Source organism: Callorhinus ursinus, unplaced genomic scaffold (assembly GCF_003265705.2).
Source record: "Callorhinus ursinus isolate GAN/ISIS: 27379988/994484 unplaced genomic scaffold, GSC_fseal_2.0 scaffold21, whole genome shotgun sequence".
Taxonomy (NCBI): Eukaryota; Metazoa; Chordata; class Mammalia; order Carnivora; family Otariidae; genus Callorhinus; species Callorhinus ursinus.
Window position 1 is genome coordinate 16,186,981 of NW_027397083.1, and position 21,962 is coordinate 16,208,942.

The following is a 21,962-nucleotide window of genomic DNA, read 5'->3' on the forward strand; positions in this document are numbered from 1 at the left end:
TGTAGTCTTTTTTTTTAACTCTTGTGAGGAAGTTCCATTTTGCATAGAGAGCTATTTAAATTACCTTGGCATTTTTCATCGGTATTTTTGATTACTGTTTTTGCCAGTTCAGTGGTGACAAAACTGTGCTTGTAGGTTTCTCCCCACTTGCCTAATGAAAACACATCTGGTTAGTGTGTGGAATTATGGCTATATTTTGTCTTCTGTGTGTGTACATATACATACATACATTAGTGCTTGGTTCAACTTTTGATCTCATTCTTTTTTAGCTCCATTTTATCTTGTGCAGTACTCCTACAGCATTTAGCTGTTGTCTAGAGTTCCTCCACTGGGTTTGGACCTGAGTTGAAGGGACTGCCTTATTTATTCATTCTTGCATCTAGGAATCTGGGAATCTGTTTTGATACTTAAAGGTGTTCAGTAAATGAATGGATGAATTTTGCATTTAGACTCTATGTGATACATTACAAATTCCTATAGAATTTAATTTGGGAGGACAGGTGCATAAATATGAAAAAATAAATTGGGCATAAGAGTGGGGGGGGTTGCACCTTTAAATCCCTAAAATTCTGTTTCTGCAGTCATCTTTTAGAAATAAGACTTCATTTTTTTTTTTTAAAGATTTTATTTATTTGACAGAGAGAGAGCATAAGTAGGCAGGGAGGCAGGGAGAGGGAGAAGCAGGCTCCCCGCTGAGCAGGGAGCCTGACACAGGGCTTGATCCCAGGACCCTGGGATCATGACCCAAGCTGAAAGCAGCCGCTTAACCAACTGAGCCACCCAGGTGCCCCAATAAGACTTCATTTTTAAAAACAATCTATAACCTACCTAGGATTAGGAAGGCCTATAATATAAACAAAATGATCCTCACTTTGGAAAATTTACATGACTTGAAGCAGCATAATTATTAGTAGTTCTTAAAGAGGGGAACTTGGGTCCATAAATCATTGTTGTCTTTTGGTGAAAATTAAGTTTGGGACAATATAGAAAATAATGAAAACTGTTCCCTGCTATATACTTATTAAGATGAAAGATAAATACATACAGTGTTGAAACCAGAAACCTGGTTTAAGGTTTTGTTGGGTAACCATTAATACTTACTGTCAGTTAAAAGATAATGGTATTGTCAAAACAATTTTATTTTATTTATTTTTTTAAGATTTTATTTATTTGAGAGAGAGAGAGCGCGCGCAGATGAGAGGGGGGAGGGTCAGAGGGAGAAGCAGACTCCCTGCTGAGCAGGGAGACTGATGCGGACTCGATCCTGGGACTCCAGGATCCTGACCTGAGCCGAAGGCAGTTGCTTAACCAACTGAGCCACCCAGGCGCCCGTCAAAACAATTTTAAAGCCAAAGTGGAGGGGCGCCTGGGTGGCTCAGATGATTAAGTGTCTGCCTTCAGCTCAGGTCATGATCTCCAGGTCCTGGGATCCAGCCCCATGTCAGGAGGGGAGTCTGCTTCTCCCTCTCCCTCTGCCTCTCCTGCTTGTGCTCTCTCTCTCCTCTCTCAAATGAATAAATAAAATCTTAAAAGAAAAATAATAAAGCCAAAGTGGATGGGGGGGCTGGGAATAGGGAGGGGAAAGGGCCAAGTGTGTATATTCGATGACGTGTTCTTTGGGCCCAGTTAGTTTTATCTGTTTTTAACAATCTTTTCTGTAATAGTCTTTCCTACTTTTCCTCCTCCTGTTGTGATACTTGTTGGTATAACAGTTTGGGGCAGCCAAAATTGAGTTCATCTTTGTTGTTAATATTTTGACCAGGTAGAATACTCTAGTTGGCAATAACTGTTCTAAGAGAGATTGATCTGTATTTATATATAAGTATTGGTTTTTCTTAGAAATACAATAGAAGGGTGCCGTGTTAAGAGATAATGCATTAAATTGCATTCCTCCAGCATTAAGAATATAGGAGTTCAGGAATACAACTTACATCCCAGATACACTTTCCAGAATTGCAAAATCTTTGTTGAGATGTTTGTACCTATTAAGTGGATAATTGCCGAAAACAGTTCCTAGTTTTGAGCTTTTCTGCCATTGTCTCTAAATCATTTTTTTCTCTTTAGACAAGACCTAGCTATAAATTTGAGTCTTGTTTTGTTTTGCTGTGCAGTTGGTAATGGTGTGAGAATTGATGTAAAAAGTGAATTGAGCCAGCAAATTTTTAGATTCATGGATAGTTTATAATCAGTAAATACTGAATAAAGCCAGGAGGACAAAATTACGTCCTAACTGATGATTTTTATGTTTTACTTAGTTTATCTAGTGAATTAATACCTTGGCTACTTTTGGTCTAAAGCCACATTTTTTGAATTCTAAAAGATTCAAATTTTTATTTGTAATTTGCAGCTATTTGTTTCCTAGGGAATGAATAAGCAGATTTAATAAGCAAATATGATAAGTATCATTATTTGGACCAAAAATCTTTAGCCTGTTTTTTCTTAAGTTTTGAATTGTTTACATATTTAGTAGATTTTTAGTCTCTGGAAGGGCTGAAGGGATTATATGCAGGATACATACTCAGATTCATTTACCAAAAAAAAATCTGGTAGAGTTCTGTTGCACTGGTAAAGGAACAAACACAGGACTAAGCTGGCATTCAGTCCTAATGTCACCTGGCACATAAACTGCTTTATTCTCTAGGCATATGAATCGTCTCAGTTACTACTTGCAGATAGTCTTGCAAAGTGCTACTCTAGTCTATTTTTAATTTTGAATAAAGGTTAACTACCAAGGGAGACTAAAGACTTCACATAGATAGTATAATTTATGCAGCTTTATTAATGTTTTAGGGAAAAAAATGGAATGACTTAGGTCTGATGCTACTTTATTTTTAAAGAAACAACGTTTGGAAAAATGTATTTTCAGAACAGATAGATTAGGTAGTCTTCCTCCAAATGTTGTCCATGGTCCATTGCGTCATAATCACTTTATGCTATACTTGCTTTATACAAGTATAGGTACATACACCTTAATTTCAGACTTAGAGCAGATTCTGTAAGTGAGACTTGAGAATCTTCATTCGAAACAAGTACCACAGGTGATTTTTATTTAAATGAAAGCTTGCAAACCACATAGGAGTTGAAGATAATCTGAACCTTAAAAGTTGTTTTTGAATACATTCTTGATACAATAAGTGGAGAAAAGACTGCAGATTATTTGAGGATGGTTAGGTTTCTGATAGTATTTTTATGGTTTTCCTCCCTCTGGTATATTTAGTCAGTCATTACCCTTAATAGTGGAAAATACTCATTACAAAACCATGTTAGAGACTCATCCTCTAGTTCTGTTCACCATGGTAAAGAACTATTTATATAGGTTTAAATCTTTTTTTTTTTTTTTTAAGATTTTATTTGTCAGAGAGAGCGCAGAAGCAGGGTGAGTGGCAGGGAGAGGGAGAAGCAGGCTCCCTGCTGAGCAAGGAGCCCGATGTGGGACTCCATCCCAGGACCCTGGGATCATGACCTGCGCCGAAGGCAGGCGCTTAACTGACTGAGCCACCCAGGCATCCTTAGGTTTAAATCTTTTAACTTACCATCTTCTCCTCTATACTTCAGATGTTTATCCCTTGGGTTAAATTTTCACTGATTTTATTTTAATTTAATTTCGGTATGACCTCTAGCATCACACCCTCACCATTTACCACAAAAACAGCTATTTGGAGGAGAATTACCTTTTTTTTTTTCTGTGAAAGTTGTACTTCCCTGGTGGGAATGGGAAAAATAGATTATTTTATTCTTTCAGTCATTGATCGTGTTTGTCATTTCCCCCCTCCCAGCTCCAATTAACCAATCCCTTAATATTAGTTAAGCTGCCATATAGAAACTGGTTTGCAGTTTCAGTAGAGCTTAGAGTTTTTCAGAGGCGACATGAGCTATCTACAATTATATGAAAAGGTTATTAATAGTGCTTTTTCCCTTTCCCAACTACATATGTAGTCATATACTTCATAACCGTAGTTACATAGTCATACTTCATCCAAAACAATATATTGCAATAGATTGAAAGCTGAAGCAGATAATGTCTTCTATTCAGCCGCACATTAAAGAATCACAAAAACATAAAACTGCCGTTGTTTTCACTAATTATTTTCTTGTTTTGGAAAATATTTTTAAATAAAATTATTTTAAAATGAACTAAAAACTTTCTCAATTTTAATTTCTAGTATGATAATGATAGATATAGCCCACATTTTAAAAAAAAATTTGGTTCTTCAGTTTTTAAGAATGTAGAATGATTTTTTTTTTTTTAAGATTTTATTTATTTATTTGACACAGAGAGAGACAGCGAGAGAGGGAACACAAGCAGGGGGAGTGGGAGAGGGAGAAGCAGGCTTCCCGCTGAGCAGGGAGCCCGATGCGGGGCTCGATCCCAGGACCCTGGGATCATGACCTGAGCCGAAGGCAGTCGCTTAACCAACTGAGCCACCCAGGCGCCCCAAGAATGTAGAATGATTCTTTACAAAAAGTTTGAGAACCGTTGAAATAGTGCATAGTGCCTGTGAGGCCCTTGTCAAATTCTGTTTCTCTGGGTTGGCTTCACATAACAAAAGATTAAACATGGAAAGTGAAAAAACCCACCTAATGGGAGAAACTTTGTAAATCTGATACCTAATAAGGGACTTGTTATCTATAATACAAGACTCTTGCAATTCAGCAATAAAAAGATAACCCAATTAAAAATGGGCAAAGAATCTGAAAAGACATTTCTCCAAAGACAAATGGCCTCTAAGAACATCAAAAAATGCTGAACTTCATGAGCAGTCAGAGGAATGTAGATCAAAACCACAATGAGTTACCACTTTATACCCAGTAGGATGGTCATAATCATCAAAAGACAAGTGTTGGTGAGGATGTGGAGAAATTGGAACCTTCTTAACACTGTTGGTCGGAATGTAAACTGGTTCAGTCACTTTGGAAATCAGTCTGGCAGTTCTTCAAAATGTTAAAAATAGAATTACCATATGACCTAGCATTTTCACCTGTAGGGGTGGGTGGGTGTGTGTGTGTGAAAAAAACTCCACTCAAAAACTGGAAACAATCCAAATTGCCATCAACAGATAAATAAAATGTGGGATTTGTGGGATTATCTATACAGTGGGACTTTACTTGGCATTAGAGAGGAAAATACTGATACGTGATGAAACATGAACCTTGGAAACATGCATAGTAAAAGCTAGAAACAACACATAAACACTATGATACCATTTACATGAAATACCTGCACATCTATGGAGACCAAAAGTAGTTTGGTGGTTTCCCAGGGCTAGGGGTTTGGGAAAGGTAATGGCTATTAGTATGGTTCTTGTTGGGTGATAAGAGGTTTTTTTGTTCTTTGTTTTTAAGATTTTATTTATTTATTTGACAGAGAGATACACAGCAAGAGAGAGAACACAAGCAGGGGGAGCTGGAGAGGGAGAAGCAGGCTTCCCGCTGAGCAGGAAGCCCGATGCGGGGTTCTATCCCACGACCCTGGGATCATGACCTGAGCCAAAGGCAGATGCTTAAAGACTGAGCCACCCAGGCGCCCCGTGTGATAAGATGTTTTTAAAAACCTTATTGGGAATTGTATACTTTAAATGAGTGACTTGTAGATGATTATGCCTTAAAAAAAAAGCCATTATTAAAAAGAACATTTAAAAAGGTCAGCATGTAATGGATTTACCATTTACCATCTTTCATGCTTTTAGCCAGTTGTACACTTGTTGTTATTCACAGAAAAAAAATTAGTTGTCATGTTAGCAATACCCTACTACTAGAAAAACAATTCATAGAACAGATGCTAGAGATAGTTCCTGAGTAACATTTTGTCCCTACCAAAAGAAAAAAAGTACATCATCTAGTTCACAATTTTTCTTGGTTTTGTACCCATTTGAAATAGTGTATGTTGATGTGTATCTCTGTATATGCCATACAGTTGTGTTATTTTTCTGGTTTTTAAAATTATGCAAGTCAAAGACATTCCCGAAGTCCTTCTGATATCATTGATAATGCATGCCTTGGGAACTAGTCCAGCTTTTGTTCTCATTTGATTTGGGGTTCCATCCTGCTCCCCATTAACATTCCCTAAAGAGTGATAATGGGATTATAATTTATTCCAAAGGCAAAAGCTGGATTTTTTATAGAATTTCTTATTGTAGGGGCGTCTGGGTGGCTCAGTTGTTAAGCACCTGCCTTGGGCTCAGGTCATGATCCCACATCCTGGGATCAAGCCCCGCATTGAGCTTGCTGCTCATTGGGAGTCCTGCTTCTCCCTCTCCCACTCCCCCTGCTTGTGTTTCCTCTCTCTCTCTCTCTCTTTCTGTCAAATAAATAAAATCTTAAAAAAAAAAAAAAAGAATTTCTTACTGTAGTAAGTTTTGGGGACGTGTAACCATGGGACAGCTGTTCTTTCCCTCTACTAAGCAGAGTTCCAACCTCATTCCATTTCAAATGAGCACTGGAAACTTGTCCAGGATTTTCTTAAACTGACCTATTCCTCTGATCCAGCAGTAGATTTAGGAAATAGTAATACAATTCCCTTTCTTATGGGGGTCCAGTCCCCTTGTGTGGAATACTAGAAAACTGTTCAAATTTCCTTTGCCCTATAAAAATATGCCCAGGCAGGAGAACAAAAGTGTTATGCTTTTGGCTACCCAACTGGTTCATGATGATAAATGACTTTTTGTTGTAAGAATTAAATGTGGCCATAACTACCAGAGTGTATTCTTGGCCATTTTGGTTAGCTTCCTTGTTTATTAATGCACTTGATTGAGGATTATCTATGTACATTATTTTATGAACATTTAACTACATCTTTGGCAAGAGGAAAATATTTAGGAATGTAAGGGATTCTGAAAAGAGCTGAGCCATGATTCTTTCAGATTCTAACTGGGCTTTGAATGGATTTATGTAATTTAATTATATTTCTTATTATGAAATGGGATTATTATTTAACAAGGAGTGATTAATGCGTTTTTTTAACATCTGCTCTCCAACATCCTTTGCATGGGTTCTTAGGTCCATTGTAACCCCATCCTCCAGGTGTCTGGTTAGAATGTTAGGGGTTCTGTGAAGTTGGATGGGCAACATAAAAGTCTTTATTTTTACTAATCTCTAAGTGAAATTGAGCCTTTCCTTCTATTATGAATGTAGGCAAGAAACCACACTAGTAGTGTTAGCAACAACTGTAACTGGACATAAATATTCCAAATATTATTGTCCTCATCACTAGATTCATTACTAGATCCTGTTATTTAATACATTATCTATTACTGTGTAAAACTTTGTTTAAAGATATTTCAATAATTATATTTCAATATAATTGGTTTCCTTTGAAGTCTCTTCATAGTTCATTTTGGGTATTTAAGAACATTATTCTGAGAGGGGTACCTGGCTGGCCCAGTCAATAGAGCATGTGACTTCTGATCTTGGGATTGTGAGTTCAAGCCCCACATTGGATGTAGAGCCTACTTAAAAAAAAAAAAAAAGAACATTATTCTGAGAAAGAGCCCACAGCCTTCAGTAGACTATTGGAAAGTTCTGGGGCACCAAAAAGGGTTAGGAAACTCTTGGAGAGCTATGGTTTTCACCTGAGGCTGCACATTAGAACCATCTGGGAGTTTAAAAAAATAAAAGTGGTGATGGTTCAGGCTTGTTCTCAGGGATTCTGATTTAATTGATCTATATAGTGGGGCTTGAGCATCTATTTTTTTTAATTTTACTTTTAAAAAATTTATTTTATTTTTTTAAAGATTTTATTTATTTGACAGAGACACAGTGAGAGAGGGAACACAGCAGTGGGAGTGGGAGAGGGAGAAGTGGGCTTCCCGCCGAGCAGGGAGCCCGACGCTGGGCTTGATCCTAGGACCCTGGGATCATGACCCTGAGCCAAAGGCAAGCGCTTGACGACTGAGCCACCCAGGCGCCCCTTAAGCATCTTTTTTAAAATCCCTTTCCCCCCAGGTGATTCTAATATGCTGCCAGGGTTGAGAATCACTAAAGGAATGGCTTATTCAGCAAGGAGACATTTATACTTGCTGTGATTTTTGCTGGTTGAATATTAGACACTATCTTTAGAGTTTTTTCTGTTCTTTTAGATTATGGTATACGTTATCTAATTTGGTAGGTTAATTTTTCAGCAGGTGGATCTTGAGTGAATAGACCTCCCATTAGACTGCTTTGAAACACTAGTTGTTAGCATTGATTAACTAAAGCAATTCAAGTACAGCTTAGCTGTTTTTTAGTTCCTAATTTAAAGTTCCGGTATCGCACTTCTTATTTTATCATTAACATTTCATAGTTGGTGTCTTATAAACTAAGTTCCTAGTTTTATTTTAAAATATTTTCTTAAGTTTTTTCAAGAAGTAAGTAAACTCTGAATGGAGAAGTCTTTATTTTGTTGTATCCCGAAGTGTCCCTTCAACAATGTGTGGCACATACTAGGCACTGAGCAAATATTTCTCAGGTGAATAGTAAAAATTCAAACAGTAGAAGAGTATATACATTATAAAGTGAGTGTTTCTGCGAGTCTCTCTGTCTCTCCCCAGCTCACCTCCCAATTTTTTTTACACCCAGTATTACAGAGATAGTTCCATATTGCTGTCTATAGATCTGCACTGCTCTGTTTTTAGTGACTACAAATTCCTTAATTTATTTAGTCAGTTCTTTTATATGTGATTATTTTAATTATTTTTAGTTTTATGCAACAGCAAATAACTGAGTAGTTGACTGTTCTCAGTATACATCTTTGTGCATGTGTACAGTAGGAGAAGTTGCCAGAAGTGGAATTCAGGGTCAGACATTCATGTTCAGTTTTGATCACATTACTACTTGCCCCCTGCCAACAATGTGGGAATGTCTGTTTTTACATACCCTTGCCAGTACAATGCTGATTATAAAACACTTTGGATCTCTGTCTTATGGTTTACATTTGTATTTCTTTTTCTATGAACTGTTCAGATACATTGCCCATTTTCTTTGTGAGTTGCTGGTCTTTTATTGACTGTATGAATAAATTTAGATATTTTTAGGTTTGTCTTTGACTTTGATTATAATACTTTTTCATGCACAATTTAAACGGAATTAAGCGTGCTCTTTTCAAAGGCTTCTGAAAAGCCTTTTCTATGCAAAGATCCATTTCAGTATGTTTTCCTCTAGTTCTTTTTTGTTGGTGTTTAAATCTTTGATCTATCTGAAATTTACTTTGGTAGAAAGGGTTAAATAGGAATTCAGCTTTATTTTGATAAAGTTGACTGCAGTTATTCTAATAGATGATTATACAGTTATTCTAACATCATACATTGAAGAAGCCACTATTCTGATTTGAAATATCACCTTTATTTGTTCATTTTCCATATATCATTCTCTTTCTCAGCCATCATGAACCAGTGATGCATGAACCATTACCAAACCATTTTGCCATGTTTTGTGTTTTAATATGTGGTTGGGGCCAGTAGTCCTCCTTTATTAAACTTCCAGTTTTAGTTTCTTGAGCTAGCCTATTTATAGAGCTCTTATATATTAGTAAAATATGTTTCATACAGAATTACATAGGTCTTTTAAAACATGTTTTTCTTCTAAATAAAACGTACGCTTACCAGTGGTAGATAATAATTTATTCCAAAGAAGAGTATATTTCTTCCAGGTATATTTTTTTCCCTAAACCCATGACTAAAATTTTTTTCCCAGCTGGAGTTTTGACATTATTTTTCTATGAGATGTTAATTGCCACTGAAAAAAAGAAAGCTTTTGGGGTAGTGCTTCCCTTTCTATTGGCTGTTGAGTATTTTTGTGTATTGCCATATTATAGATTTCAAGAAGTCCTGCAAAAAAGACAAAACAGAACTTCTATAAGTTAATTTATCTGACTTGAGTATCACTTTCTTTTTGTGGCACATAGTGGAATTCTGAACAATTTGAGAAGTAGTACTTGTATTTTTGCCTCAGGTGCTGGCTATTTTAGGCATTACTTTTTTTAAGAGTCTATTTTTATAATAAAAATAAAACTACCACTGGGGCACCTGCGTGGCTCAGTCGTTAAGCGTCTGCCTTCAGCTCAGGTCATGATCCCAGGGTCCTGGGATCGAGCCCTGTATCAGGCTCCCTGCTTGGCGGGAGGCCTGCTTCTCCCTCTCTCACTCCCCCTGCTTGTGTTCTTGTTCTCCCTCTTTCTCTCTGTCAAGTAAATAAAATCTTAAAAAAAAAAAAATAAATAAAACTACCACCCATTACCCACGGTGACCACTAAACATTTGTAGTACAATCTTGTAATTCTCTTAATGCAGATTTCTTTTTAATAGTTTAAATGATGCTGTATATACAATTTGTGAATCATATTTTTAAAAGCTTTACATCAAAGTACAATTTCCATGTCATTTCATTCTTTCTCTTTTGTGGTTCAGAATGAATGCTCTATAGCAGTGTTTTTCAAAATTGGTCCAGGGACCCTGGAGGTTCCTAAGACTTTCAGAGGATCTCTGAGTTCATAGTTTCATAATAAATTTAAGACACTTTTTTTTTGCCGTTTCACTTTTTTTTTTAAGATTTTATTTATTCATTTGAGACAGAGATACAGAGAAAGGAGAGCATGAGTAGGGGAAGAGGGAGAGGGAGAAGCAGGCTCTCCCCTGCTGAGCAGGGAGCCCAATGCTGAGCAGGGAGCCCAATAGGGGGCTTGATCCCAGGACCCTGGGATCATTGACCTGAGCCGAAGGCAGACGCTTAACCATCTGAGCCACCCAGGCGCCCCTGGCCTTTCACTCTTAATCTCTCATGAGAGTACAGTGGAATTTTTACATGATGTGCTATCACAGTAGATTGAATGCAGAAGCAGATAGGAAAATCCAGCTACTTTTAAAAAAATCAGACACTAGACTGATTTGCAAATATATAAAATAAGGATATTCTCACTGAATTTTTTAATTTGCATAAAAGTATTATGTTAACATAATTTTTTATTGTACATGGATAAATATTTAACATTTTTGTCAGTTTTAATTTCTAATGTAGTAAATGTTGAAGTAATCACATAGACAAAAGTTCTTTGGCATACTCAGTAATTTTTAAGAATATAAAAGGGGTCCTGAGACCACAGAGTTTGAGAATGGCTGCTGTGTAAAGTAAAAGATGGGTTTGTTTAAATTTAATAATGGCTTTTAAAAGTATGTGATCACTAAATTTTGTTTTTATGCAGGTGACTTATGATAGCATAGTATATATATAGATTGTAGAAAACGCAGGCCTCTTTTGTAAGAGGACATTTTTATGCTTTGTATTGGGGACGACAACTGTGCTTGGATTAAATTAAGTATGAAACTTTTAAAACAGTAACATCAGTTCCTTATTTTTCTTTCCCCCAGGCAGCTGAGTATGTCCCAGAGAAGGTGAAGAAAGCCGAAAAGAAATTAGAAGAGAATCCATATGACCTTGACGCTTGGAGCATTCTCATTCGAGAGGCACAGGTTTAGTGATATAGGATTACATTTCCTTCTCTATGGGTCCAATCACACTACTTGGTTCTGCAGTAAATAATATTTTCATAATCCTAACATTGTAAATGCTGTTTATTGGTTTTCAATTTTAGAATCAACCTATAGACAAAGCACGGAAGACTTATGAACGCCTTGTTGCCCAGTTCCCCAGTTCTGGCAGATTCTGGAAACTATACATTGAAGCAGAGGTTAATATTTTATTTTATTTTTTCTTATATAGCATCTGATGGGAATTGCAGCATACACTAGAGTGATAGAAAACAAGTTAGGAACATAGATAGCACAACTAGGACAAGGAGGATTTAAATGTCTCTTGCCTTTATTTTGTAAAATAGGTTTGAAGGAGTAATTAAAATGAATTTTTGCAATTTGGGTCTTTCCAAGCTGATGATTGTTGCATTTTGGAGTTGCAACAACATTAAAACAGTTTCACTGGTATTGGAGTGCTTTAGCCTTTTATTTACTTGTCATGTGTCAATTTATTGCCTCCTGTGTCATTTATTTAGAACTCATTTTCTGTTTATTCCTACTTACAAACTAATATGAATGGTATTATAAGAAAATACAGAAATGTTAACTTAGTTTCATAGGGTATATTGAGTGGTGAAATGAAACATGTTAGGTGAAAAATTATTTCAGGTTTTAATTTTGTGAAAATGCATGGTTTGTCAATAAATGTAAGCATTCCAATAATTTAAAGATAAGGTTTTTAATAGGATAAAGTTTACATTATTCAGGAATAAGCTAATGTGATTCAAATTTGTGTAATCCTAATTTACCCAATGATACTTTTTTCTTTTTCTTGCTTGCTAACTATCTTGAAATTTTAAGTCAGGCATGTTTATTTTAAAGAGTAAGGGCCTCATTCTTGATTATGATTAGAAGGTAAATGTTCATTTTTGACAACTGGAATTAGCAGTCAAGATGATAATAAAGCGTTAATCTATTGATACCAGTGGCACCAAATAATCATCTTTTAGGTTATAATTTAATGGGATAGAGGGGGTGAGATGGGAATAGTGTGCACATTACAGTGAAAATTCTATCCATTTCTTTTTATAACTTATACTATGAAGTATTCTTACTTTGAATGTTAATTTTGTAATATCCATTCTCAACATAATCAAATACACTGCAGCCTCATCATAACATTTTCCATAATGACTAAAATTTAATAATATATGGGTCTGTTTTGGACCTATTCCGAGGGCTTTAGTCATCAGTAGTACTAAACAGACTTCACAACACAGTGCCACCTGTGATGTGTTTCTCATAATGGATGCAGCCAACAGCCAGTTTAATTGAGGCTACAGTGTACTTACTGTATTTGTGCTATAATTTATAGTATATTTGGGAGTGGGAGGGAATTACTGGACAATAACAGGAACATTGTGCGTGTGTGTGTTAAATTTTTTGTGTGTGGTTGTGTATGTGGTGTGTGTGTTTGTATGTGTGAGAGATTGTACCTTACATGGAGTTTGGTTGTGGTTTTGGCCCAAGACCATATCCTTAAGGTTTCATCACTTATCCTTTGGGACCATTTCTTTCCTTAATATATTTAATCATCAGAGTAGACTGGCGTGGAATTCACCAGGTGAGTGAGTAGGCCTGTCTGAAGTATGCTGAACCCAGTGCTGCTTTGTTATACTCATTAAAGCAAGGAACCTGGATCACCTGTACTTGGTCTGCATTCCAGTTTGATTTCACAAACACATTAGCTTATATGCAAACTCATCAGAAATGAACATAAGTGATACATAATAGTTTTGTGTAATGAAGTAGTACTTTCTTTAGTTTTAGAAATTTCTCAAATATTCAGGTATTTATTCATGCATTTTATTATAGCATAAGTTGAACTGAAACTAGCAGTTAGATACTCCATTCTGTGAGTATGAACACAGTGAGTCTGTTTCTCCCATTTCCTAGCTATAAATTCCAACTGCATTCTAAAAAAGAATCCTAAGACCAGATGTTATTTCAAGGGGCTGAAAATTGTCTAAATAACAAGCTCATTTCATTTAATATTTCAGAGCTGCTAGCAGTTGCCCAATTTAATTGGTAATATTTGCAGTTATTTCACACACAGACACAAATATGAATGTATGTATAAAACATCTTTTGAGAAAAAATGGTAAAGATTATATGTGTATTTTGTAAAATTGACATTTTTGGTTTAGGAATTAAAATGTTAAATTGCTGATTCAGAAATGCATATCCTGACCTGTGTTTTTCTCTTTCCTGATTTGCTCTTTATTTTTTTATTTTCACATTTTGTACTTTGTTTAGCCTATAAGAGGCTAAAGTTTTCTTTGGTCATATCACCCAGTGTGGCCTTTAATGTTTCTGGAGGAGACACATGACCTATTTATAATACATTAAAAAAATGTCTTCACATTAAAGATAATACTAACAGTGTTTACATAACATTTTGTATGCACTCTCAAGAAAATAAAGTTTTTTTAATACATTTGTTGTAACTCAGTACTTCGTGGCGGGAAAAATATGTTTCATTTATTTATGGTCAGCCAAACCAATGCGTGTGAGTCCAGATATATTTAGTTCTTTTCAAATGAAAATACATACATCATTGATAACAGATAATTTTGCTTCCCCAGAGAAATTTGTAAATCCTACTTCAGAACAAAGTAGCAAAAAAGTGGTTTTTGGGGTTTTTTTGCTTTTAAATTTGAAACATCAACATCAGTTGCAAATGAGAGTATAATATAAATAATTTTTATTAAAGAAGTTTATGACGCTAATCAGACATTTTTCGTATTTGCCAGTATATCAGCTTTTCTCATCAGTGGCATCTGCAGTACCAGCTAGGTAAAATTAAAAGGATAGCTTTATTAAACTATCATCCTTAATTCATTACCCACTTTTAGTTTTTTGCTAAACCATAGAAATTGTTGGAGATAAAATTCTCTGGTTCTAATGAAAAGGCATTTAGGACCAACATCTATGTATTTATTATAATTATACAAGTTCAGAATTAGACCAGATTACTTTCGTGTTGCATATGTTAATTATATAGAAACATCAGAGTTAAGTGACCCAGTCAGAGCCTCAGTGGTTTTTAAAGAACCACTTTATAGAGTGGTCAGAAGGGTTACTAAATATCACAAAATTGAGAACATTTATGGTTTTGCCATATTCTTTTTTAAGTTCTTTTTTTCCCTTATGGTTTCTGTAGCTTTGTATGTAGTTAGGTAATCAATGTGACAGCACGTAAGCTATAATATCTTACTGGTAGAAGTAATTTGTTTTGAATTGGGCCACATTCATAAGAAATTTTCCTACGAAAGGGTGATGATTTTTATTGGTAGCTGAAGGAGAAATGAAGAAGGTAATGCTGCTGGTAATAGCAACAATGTATTTTGCCATCTGTGAAAGCTGTAATTCTTTAATAAAAGTATGTAGAGAATTGATTGCTTTTTATTTAAAAAAATTTTAAAAACATGAATCCTTATAAAATGGGTTGTAAAGTATACATCTCAATTTTTCAAAATAACCTTTCTACTTGGGAAAAATGACTCTTAAAAAATACCTTTCTTCTTGGAAAATGGAAGTGAACTCAGGATGGAACATGAGTGACCTAAATTGAAATAAACTTCTCCACTGTCAATACTGTTTTAATTCCTCTAAGTAGCAGTTCAAACTACTGTTATAATGCTTTGTATATACTGAGCAATGTGATTTTTTAAAATGCAGATAAAATTATTGCATTATTATATAGATTATAATTTCTTTTCTATACTTCAGCTTGCAATCTCTTTAAAAATCTGTACTCTTTTCTTATAGATCTGCTCTTTTCCTGTTTGTAATAAATGTTGGTCCATGTCTGTGTGATTATTCAGATTGTACTCTAAAACACAACATGATCTTTAACCTATAGTTTCTTAAATGCATGTATAAATGTAGTGTAGGGGTATAAAAGAAAACAGGAATGATTTGCAAACACAGAACTGAGTACTCATATATCCAAAAGTGCTTTGAATAATTACATACTATTTCTAAAAACAAAGGAGATATTTGTATGTTTACTATTAAAAGTAGCAAACTTTTACTTCAGGTTTTATTGAAATATTTTATCCCGTCCATATTCCCTTCCATTGTTGTAGCATAGATGTTTAGGTTTTGTCACTGATACTAACTTGATCTATTCATTTTTTTTTCCCTTGAGGCCTTTTTTCTTTACCCAGGCAATGTATAATAAAACTATTTTGCAAAAGGACATAGTTAATTTAGATAACATTTTTTTTAAATCTTATTTTCTATTCTTTGTCTTCTAGATAATTTAGTATTTTATGTGAAATGTGGTGATTTATTTTCAAGCAAAACCTTGTACTAATCAACCTAACTGCTTGTATATTTCTGTTTCTCCACTTTATAAAGCAAAATTATAATCTTTGCAGTCACTGATAAATACTGAAAAAGCAATGCTCTTTTTTCCTCTGCAAAAGACTCGAATTTTTAACCCAGCTTCTTTATATTCTACTTTACTGTGTGTAATAAGATTTATGGTATATTCTGAAAATGTGGAAAAGGCATCTCTAACCAGATTTTAATAAAAAATACACATATTCTAAAATTTGTTATGGAACAAAAAGGGCTATTTGGTCACACAGTTGGTAGTTTCCCTGTGGGTAATGCTCTAGCCTAAATTTCTTGGGCATTTGTGGAATAACAATACTTAATATATAATACCTATAGTGTTTTTTGTTTTTTTTTTTTTAAATTGTGGGGCATCATAATCAACAAGATCTTAGGGGACTATTTTGGTATACAACCCATTTCCCCTCTTCCAAGAGGTATTAATTAAAATGCTGCAGCATGGCATCCATGAATAAACACAAAACACCTAAACCCTTCCTAATATTGTGGAGTAGAACCTCCATAATTGGAAATACAACTAATCCTAACAGAAAAGCCCTTTGAGGGTGCTCTGCATTTTTGGTTCTAACTTGAGCATAAGGGAACCAGGTGGCAATTAATTGACTTCCTCTTAAAAAACAAGCAAAAAGACCTCTTAAAGGCTCAGATATTTTGTAATGGGTTCATTGTTTTTGTTTAGTGTGCTTTCAACTTGCAAAAACAGCTGTTCCTTTTTGAATGAGTCTGGTTCAAGGCACTTCCAAGAAATGAAGATGTCTAAAATATACTGGTGATGTCTATTAAAAAGCTGTATTTTGAAATGTGGACAAGAATGCATTTATCTGCTTGTAAATAATTTTACTTTTTAAACTTTAATTTTTATTAAACAGTTGTGCTCTTAGCAACTTTGGAACAGAAAACGGTTAATATAATGGCATAAATTGAAGTCTGTATAAATTTCCCCCCCCACATATTCAGAATCCACAGCAATTTCAACAAAATTGTGAATATTTGCTCTGAATACAACTTGTTGAGAAACTAAACGGCTTATCTAAGGCTCAGGGAAGCATAACCTGGGGTAAGTTTTACCATTTTGTATGCTAGGAGACAGACCCACCTGACCCCCATCACCCCCACAAGGAAAAATTTTCAATTTGGTAATGTTAAGTGACAGTTCTAAAAACAAAAATCTAATGTCAAAGACAGGGTTGAAATGTAGTTTTGAAATAATACTTTGAAATGTAATAAGGCCAATAAAATAGTCCCTAAGCTTTCTAATACTTTTATTTATGTGATAGAACGTGTTCAATTATGACCTTTTCTTTTGATACAAAATTTTGTAGCATATACAGATAACATTATTTTAAGTCTTTACATATTTCTATATGGGAAATAGTCTTTTTTTCTCTTCCAGTTGTGTGGAGATAAAATTGACATATAACTGCATAAGTTTAAGGTGTGCAACATAAAGATTCAATACATACATACATTGTAAAATGATACCCACAATGTTAACATCCATCACCTCACATAGTGATACGGGAAAAGCTTTGTTAATGGTGACTTTCTGTAACTTTTTCATGTTGAATTTTAAAAAAGGAGTGTTGACCATTTTGTGATTATGATCTTCTCAAGAAATTTTTATTCAACAAACCGAATATGCAAGTATTGTATATTTTAAACCCCAAGAGGACATTAAGTTTAAATCCAAAATTCAGAGCTGGAAGAGAAGATGAATTAGTTTAGCCAACTCATACGTGAGTGAAATAAATCAAGATATTATCCCTTAGAATCAAAGTTTAGAAACTACAGTGCTATAGGATCGCCTGGCAATTAGCATACTATTAATGCTGACTCCATCTCCACAGGATGGGCAGGTGGAAACTCAGGTGTTTCTGGCATCTAGTTTGGGGAATTGAGGCTTAAAAAGGCAGTAATTCAATCTCATTTGCCGTGAGTGTATTTCCTACCTCACAGAATACTACCTGTATTTGGACTATAAAGTAGTTAGTCTCCTGGCTTGCTCTTTTGATTGTGATCAATCACTCACTATGTAATCAATCTAGAAGTAATCTTAGAAGTGTCTATTGTATGCTTGGTATACACCACACTTCCTGACAGTGTGGTGACTTTTTTAGATCTGCAATCAGGGTTGTGGTTGTGTTACTGAACTTTGACAGTTTTGTAGTTTCTGACTTTATTCCTGGGTTTGAAACCCAATTTTCTAGCTCTGTAAACTTGTTTTTTTAAACAATGTAAGTGACAAATTGTAGGAGTCCCATGTGTTCAGGGAGGACCACTTAAGCTGAAGAGAGTGGCTTAAAAACTAGCTTTTTTTTGATAACACTTAACCCTTGAGAGAGTCTTTAAACTTAGGAACACCACCATATATTCATATTTTCAGATTATTAGCCAGTATCCATTCATTTAATTAGTACTTGAGTATATATGTACTAATTTCTTTTGGGGGTTGGGAAATGGACTGTTCTAACAAAGAACTGGTCATTATTTCTAGCTATTTTTGTAGTCAGGTTTCTGAATTCACACAGAGGAATGCATTGTTTCTCAACCATTTTTAACTAATGTTTCCTTATATTAAAAAAATTTTTCCCTTAGTGGCTTTTGGTAACTTTTAAATCAAATAAGACTTATAAATATTAATTTTATTATTTCCAGTCAATATCTGTCCTTAGGAGAGTTGGCTCTTTCCATCTTATAATTGAGAATTTTTGCATCAGTGATATTTGTAGGAGAACTGGAGTAATATCTAAATTTCATAAAACTTAAATGTCAAAATCTCATTACCTTAACGAAATATCTCATGAAAGTGTAGACAGTATTGTAGGAGGGAGCTTAAAAGTATTTGGGGGAAGATTGGCAACAAAAAACATTTCCTGCACTATCTGTACATTTATTTTGACTCCCTCATCTACCATTTTTTAAATTATTATTCGTTTAACTTGTTTGATAGGTGATTTCTTGGGGTTTTGTGGTTCTCTTAATTAGGATATGTTAGTAGGTAAGAAAATGCATAAAACACTATTTAGATTATCATTCTTTAGAGTGGAAGATTCAAATTGTATGCCAGTCACTGGGGATTACATGGTTTGTTATGGGTTGAATAGCAGGTTAGAGCTTTGCTTTTATCAGTTATAAACTGCCATTTTTGCTTTTTTAACTTGTTTTTTGAAAATATTTTAAACTTGCAGGAGAGTTGTAAGAACAATTCAAGAACTCTCATACACTTTGCCCTGACTGGCCAGTTTTTAACATTTGACATATGCTTTATCAATGTTTTTCTCTGAACCCTCGGAGATTGGGTTGCATACATCACAACCTTTAATACAGTGTATTTTCTTTTTTTTTTCTTCTTTCTTTACCCCCTTCTCCCCCCACTTTTTTTTAAGAGGCAGGGAGGGACAGAAGGGGGGAGAGAATCTTTTTTTTTTTTAAGATTATTTATTTGACGGAGTCACAGCGAGAGAGGGAACACAAGCAGGGGGAGTGGGAGAGGGAGAAGCAGGCTTCCCGCCAAGCAGGGAGCCCGATGCAGGGCTCAATCCCAGGACCCTGGGATCATGACCTGAGCCGAAGGCAGACGCTCAGCGACTGAGCCACCCAGAGGCCCCTGGGGGAGAGAGAATCTTAAGGAGGCTCCATGCTGGGCCTGATGTGGAGCTTCATCTTAGGACCTTAAGATAATGACCTGAGCCAAAATCAAGAGTTGGATGCTTAACCCACTGAACCACCCAGGCGCCCCATTTCAGTGTATTTTCTAATAACAGATCTTCTCATATATAAACACTTAGGAAATTCTGGAAATGTATCATTAATAAAACTTGTATATAGTCCTTGTCTAGTCATGCCCTTTATAGCAATCTTCTAATAAAATTAGCATCTTATTCAAAGTTACTATATATAGTTGTCATTCCTCTTTAGTCTCTTTTGATGTTGAGCTGTTCTTCAACTTTAGGTTTGGTATTTTCTTGTTAGATTCAGTTTATATACATTGTAGCTGAGAAGCTGCAGATAATTGTGTGTCCTCACTATCTCATCCAGAGGCACATGATATTCATTTACCCCTTATTGGTGATGTCCGTGCTGACCATCTTCTCCATTGTGTAGTCACTATTTCTCCTTTTGTAATTAATAAAATAATGGGGAGATACTTTACAACTGTAAAAATCCTATTTCTTATTCAGCAACCACCCACTTCATTTTGAAATTGTTAACAGTTTTGTCAGAAATCGATGTTTTTCTTCTTGACAGATCTGATTTTTTTTCCTATGTTTATTGTTGGGTGTAAATATGTACTCTATTCATGACTCAAACATCAAGCTTATTTATATTTGAAAACTTGGAAAATACTAGCTTTTCTTCCACATTTTTTTCTTTCCTTTTTAATAGTAACTCGGTTTTTTTTTTTTAAGATTTTATTATTTATTTGAGAGAGAGACACACACATGAGCTGGCAGACGGAGAGGGAGAAACAGGCTCCCCACTGAGCAGGGAGCCTGAAGCGGGGCTGGATCCCAGGACCCTGGGATCTGAGCTAAAGGCAGGCGTTTAACCGATTGAGTCACCCAGGCACCCCTCCACATTTTTTTCTTTTAAACAGTAGTTAGTGTAGTTAGAAAAGTGATGATTTACAGGATTTCAGTGGTTTATGATTGTAGCAAGTTTTCCAAATCATATACTCTACCAGTAATGCCTTTAAAGTTACCTAATAAATTTGTGTTTGCAAATGCTGTATTTTTAAAATACTTATTTAAATAATGGCTTGAGGCACAAATTAGCTAACACTTTAAAGGAAATAATTTCTTTGTTAGCAATTAAAGATTGCTTTAATTTTCCTAAAAGCTGGCTGTTTGTAAATTTGAATTTCCTGAGTTCGCAGAATAGTGAGATTTACATTTAAAGAACTGACATTCCAAGTCAAAAGAACTTATTTATGTACAGGTGTCTGTAATATAGTCCTTTAATTGTGGAGGGGGTTATTTGCTTTGGGTCTCAACTACAGTAGTAGGATTATCCCTGATTGTCTGTTACTGCAACAGTGGCATCGTCAATTTTTGGTAGTGCAGAAAAGATGTTTGAAGAATTGGTAGTTTCTTGAAAGAAATGCAGGAAATTTGCAGGTTATAAAGGGTAGTATGGAGGAATAGAAATGGCACAATTTGAAATCTGGTGACCTAGGATTTTGCATTTTAAGCTCCTCCATTGAATTAGGCAAGCCATTTATTTAGTAAGTAGGTTCCACGCCCAATGTGGGACTCGACCTCCTGACTCCAAGATCAAGAGTTGACTGAACCAGCCAGGCACCCATGCCTTTTCAAATTTTTATTATGAAAATTCTAAAATAGGAAAGTTGAAAGAATAGCATGAATAGTAAATACCTATACACCTTCTACCTTGACTGAATGTTATGTTTTGCCATACACTATCTTTATATAAAGAATATTCTACTACATGACCACAATACCGTTATCAAACTGAAAATGAACAGTGGTGTTCTAATATGACTTAATGCAGCTCATGTTTAGATTTTTCAACCGTCTCAGATTTTTTTCCTAAAATTCCCTGTTTCTGTGATGGATGAGATTATTTGAATTTTATGCCCTTACATGTAGTGTTCCAGTTTTTAAACTTTTTTTTTCTTAAGGAAGAGCATGTACCTGAGCAGGGGGTGTGGGGACAGAGAGAGAGAATCTCAAGCAGGCTCCATGCTCATCATGGAGTTGATGGGTTGGTTCTCACAACCCTTGAGATCATGACCTGAACTGAAATCAAGAGTCGGTTGCTTAACTGACTGAGCCACCCAGCCACCCCCATAATGGTCCTTTTTCTGCTGTGCCTTGTGTTTAAGTAAAATTTACCACACAGATTTTGTTTCTCACTTTAATTCCTTCCCTATCTGAATGGGAAAAACTAATGTGAATTTCAAGTGTTGTTTCCAATAATCTGTAAAAATGGAAAAGTCCCATTAACTATTCTAGGCAAGAGTTGTCTTTAGAACTGTTGTAATGCTAGGGAATGAGGTGGGAATTTTTTATATTTTTACCAAGAGGCAACTTATTTTCTGTTTCTTTTTTTTTTTTTAAGATTTTGTTTATTTGACAG

At 35.1% G+C, this 21,962-nt stretch overlaps 1 protein-coding gene across 1 annotated transcript in view; it reads left to right on the forward strand.

The window, feature by feature from the left end:
- Nucleotides 1–21,962, forward strand: part of CSTF3 (cleavage stimulation factor subunit 3) — a 69,577-nt gene that overhangs the window by 3,694 nt on the left and 43,921 nt on the right. Inside the window, exons 2-3 of the mRNA XM_025879401.2 lie at nt 11,337–11,438; nt 11,561–11,656. Coding sequence (XP_025735186.1) covers nt 11,337–11,438; nt 11,561–11,656 — 198 coding nt within the window. The remainder of the gene's footprint in view (nt 1–11,336; nt 11,439–11,560; nt 11,657–21,962) is intronic.